The 21332-nt window shown below is 45.9% G+C and overlaps 1 protein-coding gene across 4 annotated transcripts in view; it reads right to left on the minus strand.

Annotated features, from left to right (window-relative positions):
- Window positions 1–8186: 8186 nt before the first annotated feature.
- Window positions 8187–21332, minus strand: part of SMIM3 (small integral membrane protein 3) — a 116057-nt gene continuing 102911 nt past the window's right edge. For all 4 annotated transcript variants that reach the window (XM_085617696.1, XM_085617697.1, XM_085617695.1 and 1 more), the window contains one exon: window positions 8187–11288. In XM_085617696.1, the coding sequence (XP_085473822.1) occupies window positions 11084–11263 (180 nt within the window). In that variant the 5' untranslated portion in view covers window positions 11264–11288 and the 3' untranslated portion in view covers window positions 8187–11083. The remainder of the gene's footprint in view (window positions 11289–21332) is intronic.

Below are 21332 nucleotides of genomic sequence, written 5' to 3' on the forward strand. Positions count from 1 at the left end.
GTTAGAAGAAAAGCGATATGACGCAGTCAGTGCTGACTGAGAGGGGCAGTCATCCATTTTCTTAGTATGTGATTATTCTCTGCCTTTACGTGAAAAAAAACGGTGTAATTATCTTACATCCAAGTAGAAGTTTGTTATGTTGGCCCAGCATGAAGATGGCACCAAAAGTGCAATGCACAGCTCCGTCTTTAGCTTTGCAGCATCCTGAAACCTGTTTGTGTGACTTATGGGTGTGTTTTTTCTGCTGGAAGGGAAGGTGAAAGCAATGAAGAGGGGATGGTGGGTAGACGGGGAAAGCAACAATAGAGGAGGGGAAAGGGCAGTCCAGACAAGCAACAACGCAAAAAGAGGGGTGGGGGACAGGGCAAGCAACAAGGGAGCAAGGGGGTGCAAGTAAAAGAAAGAAAAAAAGAACCTCTGACAGCAGCTAGCAGTACCTGGGCCATGTGGGGTAAGGGAAGTCAGCACTTGCTGACTGGAAAAGCAAGGAAATGAGTGATGATGAAGCCAACCAATGAAAAGCAATGGGTGGGCTCTAAGCTCCCCGTAAGTGAACAAAATATCATGCAAGCAACAGCGCATGCGCTGTCTCATGAGAGCCCTAAAGTAAAAGATGTTGGGGAGAGGAGAATGGAGGGGGCAAACAGTCAAAGAGGCGAAGAAACCCATAAAAAAATACTGAAGGGCATAAAATAACTGACAGGTGCCATCAAACCATTTAGAGGCGTTTGCAGGACAGTGTTTAAGGATGGGGCAGGGATGTGTCCGACCTTGGGGGAAATTAGTCTTTACCATGTAACCTCTAACACGCGTTCTTTACCACACAGTCTTTACCAAGCAGGTAGATACCACATAGGTAAGCATTTATACCTTTACCATGCAGTACTTTACCACAAAGTTATTTTTTTTAAATGACATACTTATGCTTTTTAAAATAGAGTGATTTTAGGGTTTAACGATGGGTAGAGGCAAAGGGAGGTGAGGATGACTTGAGGCTTCAGGTGGCAAGTAGTAATGGGAGGTGAGGGTAACCTGAGGGTTGGGGTTGGTAGAGGTAGAGGGATGCATGGGTGGCTTGAGGGTTCAGGGGTGGATAAAGGTAAATGGAGGTGGGGGTCACCTAAAAGTCTGGGGGGTGTAGAGGTAAAGGGAGGTGACTTGAGAGTTATGGGTTGGGTAGAGGTATAGGAAGGTGAGGGTGACTTGAGGGTTTCAGGGTGGGGAGAGGTAAGTGGAGATGAGGGTGACATGGGGGTTTAGCGGTGGGACAGGTAAAGAGACGTGAGGGTGACTCGAGTGCTCTGGGGTGGGAAGAGGTCAAGTGAGATGAGGTTGACTTGAGGGCTCAGGGGTCGGTAGAGGTAAGTTTCCTTATTGCTGATGGTTTGTGTTCAGTCCTCGGAAATATTGGGAAGCCCAAGCTTCAACTCTTATCGATTCATATTCTCTTGTAAGCAAAACAAAAAAAGCAAGCACAAGCCCAGAACAGAGCAGGACTTGTCGCTGATACCGCAGTATGCCAACCAATTTAGTTGGCTTTTTCACTGTAGTACTGGTTTTACCATCAAGAAATGAGTGCACATGCATATGTGGGACCTCGAAGCTGCTGTCTCTGTGCTTGTGTGTCTCGAATATACAGAGCTGTAACTAAAATCACCTTAAAACCGTGTAATCAGTCTTGGGCGACCTGAAAAATTAAACCAGCTGCCATTACTGACAAATGAAACAAGCATTTGCAATGCAATAGGTCTCGCACTTACGCAAGTTTGAGCTCTTGGCATTGTATATGAAAATGCCTCTTATTTATTTTTTGGTATTTAAAACATAAATAAAAGCATTGCCATTTACAATGCTAAAAGCTTAAACTCTCGCAAATGCGATACATATTGCTTTGCAAATGCTTTTTTTAGAAAGCTGCGTTGTAATTGGCTAAAAACATAATGCTGCCTTTAGGCTATTCTATCAGTTCAGTCTGTTTTAAATGTTTTCACACCTTGTGCTTGGCTTTTATGTTAAAGCAAACCAAATGCTGCGTCCCGCAAGTGGTGCGAGCGTGTCCGTGTGGCGTTGGGCTGTATAGGCGAGCGTGGTGTGAGCGCGCATTGGCAGAGAACAGACGGCGTGAGCGTGCACATGGACTGTCCGGGGGGAAAGTGCACATCTCCTGTCGGGTGTCCAGGCGAGCGCAATGGGAGCACGCATCGGCAGATAAGATGGCGAGCGCTGTCACTTCAGAACCCACCAGTCTCGAGCCACGGGGGCGAGGCACCTGCCTGCAGCGCCCACCGCACAGGCCGTCGGGAGCGGACCCCCCAATGGCCGGCATCCCGCGGGCGGCATGGGCCAGGCGAGGAGGGAGCCAATAGCCAGAGCCCTGCGCGCGGGGCCGAGCGCGAGCCGCCGAGACAGGTGAGCTGCGCCCGCGGCCGGGGGGATGGGGACGGGCGGGGAAATGAGGGGAGACGGGAGTTTGGAGAGAAAGAGAGAGAATGCGTGTGATGGGAAGCGGGCAGAAGACACCGGAGAGAGCGGGGCAATAGTAGCTGTTGTTGGGCCGGGGAGTGAAGGTAAGAAGACAGCAGAAGCTGCGCACCGAGCGGTCCGTGAGGGGGCGGAGGAGACCCAGAGCACACGGGTGGGCAAGAGAGAGTCAAGGCCGGGTGTCGGGGGCGCACAGACGGAGAAAGGAAAGTTACAGAGAACATGAAAACGGACCGGCCCTGAAGCAGGAGCGCCGAAGACAGAGGCTAAGACACCGAGGAGAGGTTTGAGAGAGGCAGGACTGGGGAGGCAGGTGAAGAGAGAGGGCCGGGAACGAGCGGGCAGGAGGAGAGAGAAGGACACACTGATATAAAGGGAGGAGACATACTGAAGAGAGAGGGACCCAGACAGACAGACAGGGGATGAGCTGAGATGCAACAACTTCTACAATGAGGACGAAAGTGAAACTGCATACTGGCTTGCTGAGGGAAGGGAGACAGGAGATGTGCACGCCGCGTGGCTGTAGGCGCGTACACCAACTCAAATCCGCCGAGACCATGCGCGTGCCCATCTCCTGTCCCACTTCCGAGGCAAGTCAGCAACAATAGATCTCGCTGGCGACAGCGCTTTGCGCTGCGTTCGCCAGGGGAGACCTAAAAAAGAAAATGAATAAGTAATGGGTGGACTCTAAGCCCTTTTTAGATGTTTTATAGAACAGATCTGGAAGTGACCGCTGTCTCAGGAGACACCTAAAAAGGTAGAGCCAACGCGTACCAGAATTAGACATAGTAGGTTCTTGAAGTAGGGGTGCAGGGGGGTACTGCAGCACGCATAAAATAAAAATGCTGGAGTTCAGAAGGTGAATGAGCTATAAAGATGCCTTTCAAGGTTGTTTTTATCTTGTCACATGTGCTCTGTGTTCAAAGACATAGGTCAAATTTCAGGCTATGTCTTCTGAGCAATTGCTGCTTGTTCTTTTAACATGTAGATTGGTGTTTTCTTTCTCTGACAGCAAAGTTAGTGAATTCTGGAAAAGTGAACTATCAAACAATCTTGCTGGGATACAGGGAGTGTGAAAGTAAAGGCTGTAGGAGGTCAGTTTTTTTCTAGCACACAACATTTAAATACCTGTAAATGAACTGTACAGATATTTCACAGCGTAGCAGCAGTTCGGAATGCAGAAATGAAGCATTTTGTTTGTAATCCTTAAGTATGATGGAAACAGATTTTAATACAACCAGGAAAAACCAAGACTTTTTACTTGGTGATGTGCAGATGATAAATATTCATCAAACCCAGTTTCCACATATTATTGCTTGTGCGCTGTATAGTTTATCAGTAAAATTGCATGTCAATGGAAAATGTGCTGTGCTCTACCAGCGGCGGTTTCTACATGCAGGCGTCGGGGCTCCGCCCCCTTTATTTTTACCCCCCAGGGCCGGCCACTGCAAAGTAAGCAAACTACTTTAATTATCTGCTTTTAAAAAAAGTACTCAAACCTCTTGCTTTTGTCCGGGACGGCTGTGATCATGACTGATGAGTCACGTGACACCGCCAACAACACAAATGTATTGCCCTGAGCCTACAGTATTTGCTGTGCTGACGAGCTCACTGCCCTGAGGCCTGTGATGTCATCAGCCCAGCAAAGACATGGCCTCGAGGACCAGTCTCCACCCCCTTAAGATGATAGCGTAAAGTTTGATCCGGGCACATAAGGCTGAACCCATGTAGTACCAGGGCTTAACGTCAGTCATGAAGTGGAAAGGAAAATCAGGTGGGTCCTCCCTGTGACGAGGTTGTAAAGGGTGGGGTAGAGGCTGCAGGGAAGCAGGAAGCTGAGAAATTGAGTCTGAGCAGTTTGTCTTCAGGACTTTTGAAGACACACTGCACAGACTCGAGGTGTCTGTTTCCCGCGCTGCTATTTGCAGCAGGACAGTGTGGAAGCCATCATTCATTTCCAGCTCCGGGGTGGCCTGATCCGAAGTTGATACTCCCGACGGACCGTTTCCTGCAGCCCATAATGCCTTGAGTGGACCACGGTGATCGAGCCAAGCGAACCAAAGTAGGTAAGCATAAAAATCCTAGCAGCTGGCCTAACAACACTGAAGTAAGTATTTGTCCAGGTATTGGCATACTGAATTCATTGCTGGTGATAGACGCATGCAATGCAACGCAGAATCACGGGAACAAAGCATGTTGCTCTGTTGCTAAGTATCAGGGTTCCTTCTAGTGTTTCCTAATGGTGGCAGAATATTCGAACCTACAGAGGGCAGAAAGCAAATTTCAATTTAGACACCTCCTGGAACCCACGGAGAAGCTCTCTATTGTTAAACCGGAGCCTCAGCAGCAAGTTACTTGGCTGAAAGGATCTCGAAATCCTTTTCTAAGGAGGTTTCAAAAATGTTTACCGGGCTTTACTGGAACACTCCCATCTTAAAATACCTACGTAGAACTGTTTTTGCTGTATAGAATACATATACTATAACTATCTTTGGTTCCGAGTTGACTATTTGGGTATATTATTTGTGATGTTCATTAAAAACATTACCTCAACTTCGATGCATATAAAAGCATGCGTTCACTCCCTTTGCAACAAATGGAACGTTTGAATTCGCAGCGCAGGAAAAGACAATAATGGCATTACAGTCTGATGGAGAATCTGAATATATTCACCGCATGTTTTGTGTTTGATATTGTTACCCGGTATGGTGCACACTCAGCACAATTTGTTAAACCTGTGCCTAAACTGCCGATTTCTTGCAGCTGTGCACCTCCTCACGTGTAAGGATAGTAATTACTACAAGTTGGCGTTAGGTTGCACCGACCAAGCTTTGTGGGGTTAACAGTACAAAAGGAGAATAAGAAAGGCTGGAGAGCAGGGTGGACAAACATTAACACAGTTGCACGTGGGTCCTGCTACTGAAATAGGATAGGAAGCTGCAGGGCCGGTTTGAGGTACATCGGCAGCTTTGCGTAGACCCGGATACTGGGAAAGTATAGGAAGCTTTATGGCAGGGCTGGGGTGCATTATCAGAGCTGCCTATTGGAATAGGATTTACTCTTTCTTTTACCTCAATTGCCAGTGCTCTTGATTCCCTTAAGTGACATCATGATCACATTCATATTTAATCATGGACCAATGAGTAAGAGTATGGACATTATCATTGGGCAGAGGGATTGTGAATGAAGTGGATGGCTGGCATGCTCCACACATTTCTACTTCAGTTCCTGAAGGGCATTGAAGAATGCAGCAGCTTTCATGTGGAAGGGCCCAGGGGACATGTGAGGGTTTCACATTTTCGATTTTCGATGCAGGTGTAGCCAAGTCAAGGACTGTTAACAGATAAAAGCTGCAGTGGAAAAAAAACAATGCCTCAGGGAAGTCTCTGGGTCAGCACTGGTCTTCTTTAGTTTTGTTCAGCACGCAGGTAGAGCTTCCCACCGACTTCAACATTTCAAATTAGTGTACAAAAGTTATTGCTTTTTGTTTTTTTGAAAATTTTGCTGGAAAAAACATCACTTTACTCCATTGTTTAAAAAAAAAAAAAAAGATTTGCATGGGATGATGGGAAATTGGGACCTGCATCCCAAAAAATGTTTTGTCCTCTTAAAGTGAACCCCAACGCCATCCCCCACGTGCAGCCAAGCCTCACCGCTCTCAAACTTCACCAGCCGCCACTGTGCTCTACCACACCAAGCTTTATTACTCTGTGTGAAAGTGTGCTCTAAAGTGCACCAGTCGCTATATACCACAGCCATACCGCTCTCCTGCTGAATGAGCGTGGTGCATTTGTTACACTTGTTCTTAGTGTGCGTGCAGCACCACTGAAACTAGATCATGGAAGAGATGCGTATGCTAGAAGCACATACTCTTATAGGTTGTAGGAATATGCTTCTAGAATACAGATCTCTTCCATGATCTAGCCCTGCTGCAGAGCCGCAATACCTTCATTTGATTGATGTTTACGATAAGTAGGGAGGACATATTTGTGAACCTTCTTGTCCTCTCCTCCTCTTTTTCCTGAGTAATTCAGTCACATAATAGGGAAGGACATAGGAGAGCAGGGCCGGACTGACCGTAGCGGGCACCGGGCAATCCCCCAGTGCGCCGCACGGGTGGGGGCCGGTTTTGGGCCCCTGGGGCCGTTTTTGTTACAGGGCCGTTTTTGCAGCATAGCTGCAAAATCGGCCCTGTAACAAAATCGGCTGAAAACCAGCGCTATATGAAATCATAAAATAAATAAATAAAATAAACCGGCCCTGGCAAAGAGCTCGGCGGCACCCCCAAGCGGGGGCACTTTGCCAGGGCCGGTTTTGGTTTCCAGTCCGGCCCTGTAGGAGAGATAAGGTTAAACAAGAAAAGGACTCTAAAAGAGTCTTTTTCATACTTAAGAGAGTGCTTCAGTGGGAAAATGATGCATGGAGTCCTGGACAGCCGTGCAGCACTCCTGCACATACTTCTGAGGAAGCAACACAATGAATAAGAAGTTACTAAATGGGGAAGATATAACAGAAATGACAGGAAGCAGAAGCAGTGACTGACAGAATATGCAGAACTCACACGATGCCACCTTGTCGAATCAATGAGTCATTTTTAGTTTTGGGAACTCTTTTTTTTTTTTTAAGAATGTCAGTGTATTATGTTAGTTCATCATAAGTCTTTGTGGTACACACAACTCTGTGACTGTAAAATCAGCTGTGAGCATTGCCAGCTCTCTTCCGTGCATTCAGCTGATCAGGGACTACTACGCATGGACTCGTGCCTCGCAGGCTGTCGCGGAGCTCTTGAGGGCAAAGATGATGGAGAGGGTGTCCTGTGCCCAGGGTTTTAAGTGGGCCGGGTCCTGCCGGAGGTCAGCAATGGCAGTTTTTAAAAGCAGGTGCCAAGACGGGTCCCTATCAGACTCTCCATTTTTGACCTTGCCCTCAGGATGAAAAAAATATCTTAACTCTGCAGCAGTGCCATCCTTCACTGCCTCTGATGAAACTTCAAAGAGACTCGTTATAGTTCTTTCACACTCATCATTTCAGAACTGAAGCATTTTCAATATTATATAAAACGAAGCCATAATTGTTGCTTATTTATCTTATGCAACTAACAACCATTGGCAAAGCCAATAGACCTGACTTGTTGTATGTATAATGTTACTTGTTGTATCATATATCTGGATGTAATGATAGAAACAGCAAAATGCCAGTCGGGCAGCACACTATGATAAGCACAGATTTTTAGCTTAGGAGTTATAATCCACGCCCTTAATTACATCAAACATGCCCCTTTGAGAGACCCCCCAGTTTTTTCATCCCACTTAAAGCCCTGCCTGTGCCCATGTGTATTGGCATGGTGCCCTGTGGTGAAAAGTCCCTCTCAACTGGCACAGGCCTGGTCCGGGTTCAGTGAACAACAGTTCAAACATACACTCACTTAGCTAAGATAAACATGCATACACAAGTGGGCAAGTCGTAATCACGAAATACACACAACTCGCCACACAGTGGCATCACAAAGACCTAGCACACAATATGATACCGTAGGCATGTTGCCATCTGCCACCCATTACGAGCATAGGAGCGCACAAATGGGCTCCACGACTCAAGTGAAGAGGTCTCCATTGTGTCATTCGGGGCCAGTCACACATTATCAACACATTGAGCACAAATCCATTTACTTTTTCTGTAGATCTTAATAAACCATGGATACTGTGTATCTTTGTTTGCTTTTTTATTTACATTTTTAAAGAGCTTTTATCTAAGGCGGAGGCCCCCGAGCCCCCGGATAATAACGAAAAGATGAAAACACATATCCAGTTCATTAAGTACTCAATTCTGAAAAACATATTTGTTCAATTAAGACTCCATAGAGATGCGCAGGACGGCTTGTTCCCAGACCTGGAGTGGCCACAACAGAGAGAGGGGGCCCTGGTAGGCTGCGGAGTATGGGCCTTCTTTCACCCAGCACTAAAAGCAGCCCTGGAGAAGTGTCTCCCAAGTTTCTCATAGGCACACACATGATGGGTTCTGCACAGAAATAATGCTCCTACATATTCTGCCAGTCCCAAATCTATTTACATTTGTCACCAGTTTTTCTCCGGTCTTGTGGGCTCCTTTGAAATTCTCAGATTTTCGTGATTTTATTTGGGTAAGTGTGGTCCCATCTTAGTATCGATATAGCTTTATTGGCTCCCAGTGCTAATCCCTTGGAACGAGAGACAGAGCCACCACGTTCAGGGACCGGTGTCAAAATAATTTTTAAGGCTTCAGCTCCCGCATGCTTGCTATCTAAGATGTTGACCCAGGTAAAGCAATCGAATGTCCTTGTGCTCGGTCTGTGTAGGCAGACTAGGTGCCTTACAACTGTCACAGTGACGCACAGGCCTGGACTGGCCATAGCGGGCATCGGGCGCTTCCCCGTTGGGTCAGAAGGTTGGGGGCTGGTTTTCGAGCGGTGGGGCCTCTATTTCTTACTGCAAACCGGTTTTGCAGCAGTGCTGCCTGCTACAAAATTGGTTCCTTGTAACAAAAGCTCGGTCGAACGTAACTTCCAGGGCTGGTTTGCTATCTCAGTCCGGCCCTGGTGGTGCAACGAAACCTGAGGGGGCTCCCCTGTAAAGTACATGGAAGCCGCCCCCAGAACTCACTTAGGAGCTCTCAGGCCAGGGTACTGTGCTGAGGGGGCCCCCTGGAGCTCGCACCCCACTGCACTGCGGGGCTACGAAGGCCTTTGTTACGCCACTGAACTGTAGTAACATAAAGTACATGAGTTACATGTTGCCGCACTATGGTCTTCCTCCTGTGACCCCGCCGCACAGGGCAGGGCTGGGTATTTTAAAACTACATTTGTCCCCTTTCTAGGAATGTACTGAAGGGGAGCTCTCATTGGAGGTGGGTTGTTGAGGGGGTGGGAGGAGGTTTCTGGGACTCAGACCCCTTCCCAATGGAAATATGTCTGTTTAGGGATGCTGGTCTTCTGTTGTTTCAGGATGTCTGGACATGCGGCATATTCCAGCATCAACTTCAGAAATTCCAGGTTGTCACCTGGTACCAGTAAGCAGTATTTGGACAGTGCAGGTACCAGTGCTGCCCTCAGACTGAGGCCCAAGCTCAGATTCGAGAGAGAAGAAACGAGGGCTGCCGACAAAGCGTTAGGCTTAAGCAAGCATTAACATAAGTCTGGCAGTCCCCTTTCTTCGTGGAAGGGTGGGGGGCTGTAATGGGGATACACTACTCTGTGTGGTCATTATAGAGGTAATATTAATATTGGCCATGTATCATAGGACAAACAATTTGTTTTAAATAACAAAAAAGGTAAAAATATTTGTTGGGTCATAATTCTGCCTATGAGTGTAAGATGTGGTGAAGTGGTAGAGCAGGCGGAGGCTCGGGTCAACAGTCCACCTCATCCCATCACAATGCGACTCGTGGTATCTGCAACTTACAGAAGAGTATGTCACTGCACAGGAGAAAACTGACCCGATCACTCAGAGTGATAACTGGATGAGCTGGGACTTGAACAGAGTAATCCAACGTCTGAGGCACCAGAGGACACCTCTCGCCCAGATGACAGAGGCGTGACAAAGGTAGCGGTCAGGGTATGAAACACTGATAGGAGTGCAGCGGCAAGATGCGTGCATCAGCCTGACACAGCTATCCCAGTCTGTTGTTTCTTAGACTACTTGGACATGATAAATCTGTGATTGTAGAGTCGGCACTGTGAGCCGGATATACAGAGTTAACTTACACTTTTGCATAAGTTTACACTTAAGAGTAAATTTACTAATTTACTACTTTTTTGTAGTGACAAACGGTACTTTTGTAGAAACATACACATTTGCACTAACTTCCACTTTTGTAGTAAGTCCAGCACTACACGTGGTCAACCACTGGTACTTCACAGCCTCCCATAAACCATAATGAAGGTATGGCGGACTTACTGCAAAAATGTACGTTACTACAAAAGTGCAGTTTGTGAATACTGAAAAGTAGCAAACTTACTCAAAAGTGAAAGATACTACAAAAGTGAAGTTTGTGAATAGGAATAAGTAGTATGTTTTCTAGTACTACTGTAGTATTAGAAAACTTACTTCAAAGTACAGTTTGTGACTCAGGCTCACAACACTAGCATTGCATTCTGTGGACAGGGAGATTCTCTTCCCACAAAGACTTCGAGTTGAAAATAACACAATGTTTCAGATAGAGGTATTGTGGTTTAACATCTCAAAAATGCTCACAGTGGCAAATCTGGTTCCTGATTACAAGTTGTTACAAGTGTTATCTTTTTATGAAGATTAATATCAGGTTCTCAAAGGAGTTAAGACTTTAAGATTCGAGCGCCTAAAATCCATAGGCATGAGATATTCCACAGCGGTGCACCCTTGGTCACTAATGTCCTTCCAGAGTGTGAGTGCTAGTGACATCCTCCTGTCACCGGTGAGGACCAGGGTGAAGAGCAACTCACAGACTGTACACCTCATTTCTGGGATTCCTTAGGTCCTCCATGGCACTGTCCATGGCCAGTGTCCCTGGAGAAGAGGCATTGTTCTGCCCACAGCCGGGGCAATTTAGTGTTCACCAGAGAGGCCCGCCATTACCCTAGGCTCCAGTCTCATACAACCCCGTTGCGCATGGGGTGAGTCCGAACTCTGTATATGATCACGGCTGTGGCCGGGCAGAGAAGCAAGGACATCATGATGATGATGGTGGCCAGGATGATGAGGACGATGACCCAAACATCCAGGATGTGCTTGGGGACAGCGGCCGCCGTGGGATCTGCAAGGTCGTTCATGCTGGCCCATTAGTTCTCGCCGTCTCTGCAACAAAATTAACAGGAAGCGTTACTGAAAGCTTCAACTACCACAAGAAGCCTACTGCAGGTCTTCACACACTGCCCACCTCTCTTGCACGACATTATTTTGAAAATTATATAATTGCACATTTAAATGTTTATGGAAGTTGCTATGCGGGAAACGCACACTCATTCAGCCATGGTCAGTGGCACCACACTCATTGTTTTGGTAGAGTTAAGACTGCCACCTCGTCCCATACCTGCTGAGTTTTCACTCAATATCCAGCTCCGACCATGTTACTGCAGCTCCTACGCTTGCAGCATCCTTCCAGCCTGGCAGCAAAGTAATGCACAGAATGTACCACTTATTCTATTTAACAATAGCGCTCTTGAACCACAAGGCACTAGTGCCCTGTACAATAAAGTGGTAAAGGCCCAGAGACAACAACAGTGACCATCAACAGAGCTAAAAATATAACTTTCCAAAGCAGAGTGAGGATAAAGTCTTGGGGGCCCCGGGAAGGGTGTAGGGGATTGGAGTGGAAATCACAGTGGTTGATTTTTCGACCTATGGGAGCCCCTAAATTAGGTCACGGTTGTGGATGTTACTAAACTGAAGATCCGTTATGACAAAAAAAAATAGTTTATGAAAAAGCAAAATGCACCAAAAGAATAACTAAACTTAGCGCTACCAAGTGACCCATAAGAAAATCACAGTTTTGGCACTATAGGAGTTAGGAGTTATTTTTATCCTGCTGCAAGTAGTTTACTGAAATGCATCCTAAAAAGTGATTAACACATTCATCCTAATGTTCCTTTCAAGGTACGGTGAGGTTGAGACCCCACCCCTGTCATCTTACAGCTTTGCTTTTCACAACTGATTTGAACACATCTCTGTTTGCATTCTGCACAACTCTCTCCGGAAGCGAAAGAGTTACGTAAACATGAAATCGACTGGTCCAGGCAAGCTGGAATTGTCATTTTCCAAAAAAACAAGTGTTTGGCAATGGTTATAATATGACAATGATTGGCAAATCCAATATGTCTCACCTTTCGAAGGCATTACCCAACCTTTTGGCTTTGATGCTTTTTGTCAATACTTTTTCGGCATCGGCAAAAAGAAACAAGCATTGCAACTGCAATAGGTGTCGCATTTGTTGGAGTCTAGGTAAAAAAAGATTATAATGCCAATAACTCCACCTCCAACAAATGCGAGACCTGTCACATTTGAAATGCTTGTTTTTGTTGAGCTCTCAGAGAAGGAGTAGAGTATCCAATGGGCCATGACAAATGAGTTACATGCAAATACTGCCTGAAGGAATATAATAAACAATAACTTATGTATTTTATGCTCAGCGCTTCATACAACGGTATAAACTGTTGGTAAGGGCAGTAAGTAACAGGTAATTTACTATTATAAAATGAAAAGCACTTCATTAAACGACTTGAGACAGACTGTCCGAGTACCTTGTTATGCAAAAAGCGACTAGGACGTCAGAAAAAAAATTAACTAAGAACATGGGCAGCTGAAGAGAAATGTTACAACTTCAAAAAAAGAAAAGAAAGCAATACAGCCAGTAGCTGGTGTAACTTTCGTGCAAGCAAATGAACACAATCATTTGCAATGCAATAGGTCTCGCATTACTGAAAGTTTGAGCTATAAGCTTGGCTAATAATAATGCAACGCCAGTAGCTCATACTTTCTGTAATGTGTGAGCTATTGAATTGCAAAGCAATCACAGCACTTGCGCTTTAGCTTTAAACATATTATGCTAAAGTACGGGTGGCGTGATTGTTTCAAAAGGAAAGCAATAGAAAAAAAGTGTTTTTTCTATTTCTTTACTTTTGAAGCAATCGCAGCACGCGCGCTTTCGCTTAAGATGTTTAAAGCTTAAGCGAAGTGCCGCAATTGTAACAAAAGTAAACAAAAAAGAATGGCGGACGCACACCACTTTTTTTTCTATATATTTACTTTTGGTACAATGGTGGCACCTGTGCTTTAGTTTTAAACATCTTATGCGAAAACGTGGGAACCGTGATTGCTTCAAAAGCAAAGAAATCGGAAAAAAATGCACATTTTTCTTTCTATTTCTTTACTTTTGAAGCAATTGCGGCACCGGCGCTTTAGCTTAAGATGATTAAAAGTGAGGCGCTGGTGCTGCATTGTAAAAAAAAGTAAATAAACAGAAGGAAAAAAAAGACATGCGCCGCGTTAAGTGCCGCAAATAACAAAGGAAAGGCGCAGCCGCCATTATTACAGCTGCGGAGAATATATATATAGCGATGTGGGAGAGCATGTCTACAGCAGGCAGAAAAAGCCATTTTAAAAAATAGTGCTGGGAGGCTGTATTTAAAACGTACTGAGTAACAACACATATAACAGGGGGTATCCTCATGGGACGTTACAACAAGAGAAAAGGTGGTACTATGGAGGGATTACTAAACCTATTGACCAATGACAAGCCACAATTTACAAAGGACAGTGATAGAAGCCAATCAAAAAGATGGGTGGAAAGTGGGTGGAGCGTCATGCCCATATCCTGACTACAGCATGTCTCAAAGAGACAGTGCCAAGTGTTGCCAAGGCGAGACCTAAAATGAAAGATTTGTTTACCTATGCAAAACCGCATCGGCAAAAACAACAAGGAATGGCAAAGGCAACAGGTCTCCAGGTATTGGCTTTGGGAATTGAGTGTGGGGCTGGATAACGGGACGGTTAAAGAAGCGCTATAAGGCCAGTTCTGTCTGATAAATTTAGCTTTTTTTCTTACCTTCTGTCAGCTGCAAGGGGGAAGAATAAACAGAGACCGGGAGGGTGGGAGGAGGATAAGAATCACGGACAGGGGGAAGAAGAAACAGGGACAAGAGGGCGGGTGGGAGAGGGTGGAGAAACAGCATGGTTGAGAAGAAGCGGGCCAGTGGGGGAAGAAGAAACAAGGACAGGGTGGGGAAAAGCTAGCAAACCAATATGACGCAGCCAGCATTGCCTGCGTCATATCGCTTTTTTTGGGAAGAAATAGTAAGTGAATACCAGGATACAAGTCATTCAATCAAACGAATAATAAAGAAGGGAAGTGACAAACACAAGAAGAGAAATGAATACCACTGAATAAGATCCAACCACATGAGGTTGATGAAAAATACAACCAATGGATGAACTGGCACAAAGTCCTCTGTAAGTATTGGTAATGTCAACAATAGATCTTCAACAACTAACAGCTAAAAGATGTCCGAAGGCGAAACCTAAAAAAGGAAGGGAAAAACTGCATCCCACCAACATTCTTGGCACAGGATTAACATTGCGATAAACAAAGCAGAGACTTGCTTCCTCTTCTCCAGTTACAGTTCTCCATTTCAGAACCTCTAGGGCTCTCATCGCTGAAATGTGTAGAGCTCACGGTACTTTGAAGCAACTCCCTCCCCTAATCTGTTACAGCAAATGCAAACCAAATGTTTCCATAGGGTTTTCACAAAAGCTGCACATCTGGCATGTCACTTCCCGCCATTCCACGAAACATGAGGTCTTTCACAAACAAAGCCACTCTATGAAAACGGATTTTCAGTATATAAAGTAGTGAATGGACCATATATGTGCTCAACAAATAACCCAATAACCAATTACGTACCTCACAACATTAAAGACTCTGACAAAGCACTCACTTTGGCCTCCAAAACTATGATCAGCCCACGGCTATGAACATCAGAGAAGTGTACTGAGGCCTGCCGTCAACCTATGTCGACCTCAAGGAATGGATTTAGCTTTTCCACATTTCATCTAGATTAGAAACAGAAGGCCTTTAAGAACGTTACCCGCACCCATGAATGTCAGTTGCAGTGGCACAGCAAAGGTAACACGGGCTCTAAGTCAAGGCAGGCAAATAGGCATGTCTCCTGGTGTGGCAGTAAAAACAAATAGCCATAACTGGGGTGTAGTGGATCGCCTATACCCATAGCCCTGGTGCCACTGCACGGGCTGCACCGTTGATTGCTACCACTGCACGGGCTGCACCGTTGATTGCTATGCCCCAGATCATGTAGGTGTTGCCAGTCTTCAAAACCACAACCTGTGTCATTTCCCTCGCCACCCTTATGCTCCCGAGACGCTCTGCTTTAGATGAATAATCCCATGATTTGGAAGCACTCCTTGACGGCTGGGTGGATTACCTCATTTATATATTGCGCATTGAATGCACCGCATCTTGCCACGGATCTGCCTATTGGATGACCAATGTCCAACCCAAGATTTACGGAAAAAGATACGGTTTTATAACTCTCTGAATTGCATGTGTTTCTTCCCATGCCTGAGGCAAAGGGGAGGGAATTCCAAAGTCTAGGTGCAATACTTGAGAAACTCTGACCTCCTAGCTGCTGATGCGAGTGTCTATGAGTAATCAAATCATTTTTATTTGATGACCTCAGCTTACACTTTGACCAATCTTTTTGCATAATAATCCTTCCGGTATGTTGCATCATCTCAAGTGATAACTTTGCAGGAAGCACATAGGACCTAAATCTTTCCATTTCGCTTTTTTCAAATGGATAGGTCGCCAAGGCATGGTGACATGGTTATGTTATTAAAGTCCTGATGTTACTCTTACTCTAGCATTTTAGGTAACCTATAATCTCACTGGGTAATGCTTTGACAGCCCAACCAGTAGGGTGTTGGCATCATCTAGCCACAGATCACCCATAGCACCTAATATTGTGTCTTAGGTGTCCTGGGATGAAAACATGCCACTCCTCAGCATCGCCGGATGAACAAAAACCTGTTTACCATCTGACAAATGTGAGAGGACATTGTTAGATCACTATCTAAGATAACACCCAAATGCTGTAATTTGTCTGATAGTAAAAGCGTCTGCAAAGAGTCCACGAATGGCATCTCGCAACACTGAGCTCTCAAGTGGTTTACCGCCCCACCGAACCATGTAAATTCCATTTTACCCCATTCAGTTGAAGCCAGTTGTTGTTCATCCACCCTTCCAGCTACTTCAAACACTCAGCCAAAATGACCTATTAAGAACTGGACCCATCAATCACATATTCCACCTTGTAATCATACTCAATAATGGCCATTTATTACAACAACAACAAAAGACAGGGAGAAACTAAGCACTTCGGTGGCATGAGCAGGCAGTGGTGCCCTCATCGCATCTCCTTGTAGGACCTGTACTCACCAGTTGCATGCTGTAAGAGTATGGCTGCTGCTCCCGTGTGCACAGTACTTTCACCCTTCCTCCACCCCAGAGAGCAGCGGAGACCACTGTGCCATGAACGGCTCGTATCACTGTCTGTGTCCTAAACTGGCGGGAATCAATCACCGTCCATCAACACGCTGCAGCCTTGAATTTTCAGCATTGATGTTTTTAAATAGATTATGCCATTGTACCACATCAGGCTCAAGGGATGTAAGATGCCAATAGCTGTCATTCTGGGGGCTACGGGAGGATGGAAGCGTGGGAGGGCCATTCCTGCAATCCCTGTGATCAAACATTCCCAACGCCCCTTCCCTTGACACAAGCGCACGGGCAAGGCCCTCCTGCGGCATCCAATGGCATTCGAGCAGAGGTGCACGTGCGGAGTTACCCACTCTAGCGTGTAAGTGGTTTATAACTGACGCCACAAACACAGGGAGGAGCAAGGCGTGGAGTTTTAGTTCTGCTTCCCTGCTGGCTTTGTGCGCGGCCTTCGCGGCTTCGATGAACTCGTGGTCACGGCCTGACAACGCCGAGGCTCCTGCGCGCCCCAACAGGCTCGGGCATGCAGCAGAGCAGGAGGCAGGCGCCCGATCACAGCGTTTGCCTTCCCGCGCCTACACACGCAGTCTGTCAGGCGAGGAGGCGTTTCTTAAAGGGACAGCCGTCTACAAGAGGCACGGGAAATACAGAACACCTGCTAAATGTTATCAGATAAGAGTTTTCAATGAGATCGTCTTCATTTCATTATAATAACACATTCGGTTTGCCGACGTGCGTGAATTCAAAGTTCAAAAATGATAAGAAATATAGGAGGTGCAGTGCAATGCAGAATGCAGGGCCAATTCAACGTTATATGCGGAGGTTGGTGCAGAGGGTTCGATGGAAAGAGAAGTGCGTGTGGAAGGGGTAAGAATAGAAATATAGTGATAAAAGCGAAGATACGAATGTAGTGAAGGGATCTCTCTGACCGGAAGAGCAGCACAAAGGTGAAAAGTAATAGCGTAAATGGACTTTGCAAGTTCAAAAAACAGCTGGCCGAGAGGGTGATGGTGCGCCTATGGAAACTGCTTTAAGCGGGATTGTCTGAGGAGAGTTCAATTAGCACAGATTGACTGTATATGCGCAAGTACAGCAACGTGCCTTTTTGTCCTCAGCAGACATTTGTTCTTTCAGTTTGGCAGTTGCACCGTGGCTCATGATGGAAGCAGGCCTCTTACTTCTCTGCCAAGAAGTGGGCGGTCATCAGTTTGGTTCTTTCCAGGCCGGATCCCCTCATGAGTGGCCGTATTAATCTTTTGCAGGCTTGATAGGATGAACTGCATAAGAGCACAAAGTGGATGAGGGACTCCGGGTGATAGCGGCAGCATGGACATGAACTCATCTTCATAGAGCTGCATTATATCTTCCAGAAGCAGTAAACTGTGTTGGGAACTTAAATCAATGTTTTACCTTGAAATCTGAGGTATCTAAGGGACCCTAGACAGAGTGGATGGTGACAGCTGATAGGATGGGCAGAACACCCACCAAAAGCCAATATACTTCACCAGAAAAGAAATAACTTTCTCACAAGGCCTCAGGCCCATTTAGCAGCGATGAAATAAATATGTGTTTGTGCGCTCGTCTGTCATGGCCTCTCTCGAACCTCCCTGTACCGGTCTCAGTGCAAACAAGGGATATGCTTACAGGAAGGGGCACTAAAGCTGTACTGGATCGCAAATTTACCTCCAGAGGATCCTTTCTCTACAGACCTGCAGACTGCAGCATAAGGCAGAAGCACAGACCTCTTCAGGCTGAAAACCCCGGCCACCTGCTCCAAACTGAGAACACTGCTTCAGAGCCTCACAGACGAAGGTAGTGCAGCCAATCTTGTTCCCTGTCCAAGGGTTCCCACGGTGGGATCAAATCACACAGCGGAAGGAAGCCCACCGACCGGTCAGAGGCCCCATTCATCCGTGGTTGATGTCCTGTGACACAGCATAGGGGGCTAGGGACCCTACTGGAAGAAAGGAAATGTGCCCTTTGCCCCAAGTTGGATATTAAAGCACAGCCATAAATGGGGTGCAGATGGCCCCTCATTCCCATGGGCCCGGCGCCACTGCTCCCACTGTACTACAAACAGCCACACCTGTTGCTCTCCTTGCTGATAGCTCTCCAGCACTGATAAGCAACCACATCAGCGTAGGCGCTGTGTAGACAAGAGATATTGAACACACTTTGTACTGCAATAAAAAAAAACTATGTGCTGCATAATTAAACCTGAACGTTTGCCACCGGTGCACCTAGAAACAGCGTGGGCAAAGAGCCAGTAAGATTGCTGACTATGCACCACACTAGTCCACCAATTCTAGCAGCCTAAACTGCGCTGCCATGATAGAAAGTCGCCAACGGGCCACGCACTGCAGGACCTGGAACCTCTCCCAGTGGAGGTGGTTCGGTGGCTCCAATAAATATAACATATTCACATTCTATATTTTAATTTCTAGAGTATAGAGCACCACACCCTTCATACAGGTTCAACATATTAACACAGCTGAGCCTTCTTTCATTATGCAGCGGTAACATTTAGTTACCTCAAACAGAAGGTCCAGCACAACTATGGCAGGAAACAGTCAGTGAATGTGTCCATTAAGAGAACAAAGCAGTGGGAAAGATATAAAAGAGCAGAAGGCCATGATGGGGTATGGAAGGGGACGGAGCCCTGATGAACTGTGTATCTCATGAGGAGTACAACATGGAAGAGGGGTGACTGTATAGCTTTCAAGCCTTCCTCGCCCCTGTCACAGCAGTCCACATGAACCCTGTTCATCCTGCTTTTCCTGGAAACAGAGTCCTTTCACAATTAGTCTCTGTCCGGCGGAAGAGTATACACTTCTCTCGAATCCGCTCCAGACCTTGGATCTGTTCCATCAAAGCCTGGAGCCATTTTGCGTGCTCCACAGCGTTACCGGACAGGGCTGCTCCACTCCTCCTCAGCGCAGAATGGGTTTTCTAACAGGAGAGCTACGAGGACTCCCTTTTGGCTGGCCATCCTTAGCGGCATCCTGCACATCTGAAAGAGATGTAGAGGGCTTGCCGCCACTGAAGCACTCAAGACATTACTCACTGATGAATTATGCAATGCTGTCCTCTCTTTCACACGAAGGCTTCGAGAACTGCTACTGAATGAACTAAAATATGCTACAGACCCCTGCACTCCTTCTGACCGTAGCATATTGCTCCATTCATACATTCGATAATATGGAACCTTCCTTTCTGGCCTCCCTCATTAGAAGATACACCGATCTCCATCCTATGTGCGAAGAAACAAGGGATTTGGGTTGTTGATAAACAACTTACTATGTCAATTTGATGGTAATAAGCTGTTTGCATCAGTTACAGATCTCAAAATCAATTTTTCATCTCTTGTCTCTGGTGCAGAGAGTTCAAATTGTAAATGCGTTCAATCATCAAGGCTTGAACACTGTAATACTATCTAGTTTGGTTTACCTGCCAAAACTCTGAATAAATTCCAACTCATGCAGAACTCGGCATTTAAACTAATATTCAAACTCAAAAGGTCCAATCATATTTCCCCAGCGCTAGCCAAGTTGCACTAGTTACCAGTAAAGCAGAGACACCGGTTTAAAGCCTTGTGTTTGGGTCATAAAGCTTTTTGGATTGGTTTTCAGAATACTTTATCTCAGAAGCTATTGATATCTAAACCGACTCGCTTCTTGAGATCAGAGAACGCTTTTCTGTCTAATGTTCCCAGATTTTGCAGAACTATGTTGGGAGGGAGAGCGTCTTCGGTGGCTGTGACAAGACTTTGGAATACCTTGCCAAGAGCTACGTGTGTACAATCCTCGCTAGCATCATTGTGGAAATGCCTGAAGACATGGTTCTTTCCAACATGTTCGCTTTTGTCTAGTTACTCTGTGTTTGAAGCATGTTTCTGTGATATCATTTTCCAAACGGCTGTGCGCACCAATATACCTTTGGGTGAATGTTGCGCCACACAAATATCAAAACTAAACCTACACTGGATAGGTACAGTTTGAACTCCTCTATTTGCCCTGGTACCCTTTTCTTGTACAGGAGATATGTGTGCCATGCTTTTTACCACGATGAAGATCTTTTGGGCATTCCCTTTCGATACCTCTTGGAACGGTAGCAGCAGGTAACCTGGGAATATGGCCAGAGCTTCCAAAAAGCGAGCTAAGCCAATAGCATTTGGCACCACTTAGTGGTGGCACCGAATCACTGCATTCTGCTTTTAAAAAAACTACTTATTTTCGGAGCAAGGGGAGCGCTCCAGATTGGAAAATTCTACTTCACCTCGAGCTGATTATCTTCACTCTGTTTATGCCTAAGAATGCTAGCTTCTGGTTTTCTTTCTTTTTTGCTCTTCTTGATTTCCACCCTGGCAAAGTTCTGGTGTTGTACATCACAGTGGCCTCCTGCAAGGTTTTTGGTCTGTAATGACGCTGTTTGCAGCACAGTGTTAACATTGGCCTTGCACATTTGACAGATCTTCATGTGTCAGGGGATCGACCAAATTTCTGAGTGAAGCAGAAATCACAAAAACAGCATGAAGCCACGTCCAAACTGTCTACTTTTCTGACAAAGATGGGCAAGCCACTAAAGGTTCAAGCTAGGCTCGAGCCACATGCCTCAGCTCGAGGTCCTCTTGGATCCTCAGCATCAAAAAGATCTGAGGTTTCATGTGGCTTCTGCCTGCCATCCAAGCTCAAACCTGATGTACCAAGAATCAAGTATAAACCATTAATCTTTGATGTAAAACAGGAGCGAGAAAGGGATATTCATCTATGGGCTGAATGGCACATTGTGGACCCAGAAATCCTGGGATCAATCTCTGCTTCCTTATTTAACCA

This window comes from Triturus cristatus, chromosome 7 (genome assembly GCF_964204655.1).
Source record: "Triturus cristatus chromosome 7, aTriCri1.1, whole genome shotgun sequence".
Lineage (NCBI taxonomy): Eukaryota > Metazoa > Chordata > Amphibia > Caudata > Salamandridae > Triturus > Triturus cristatus.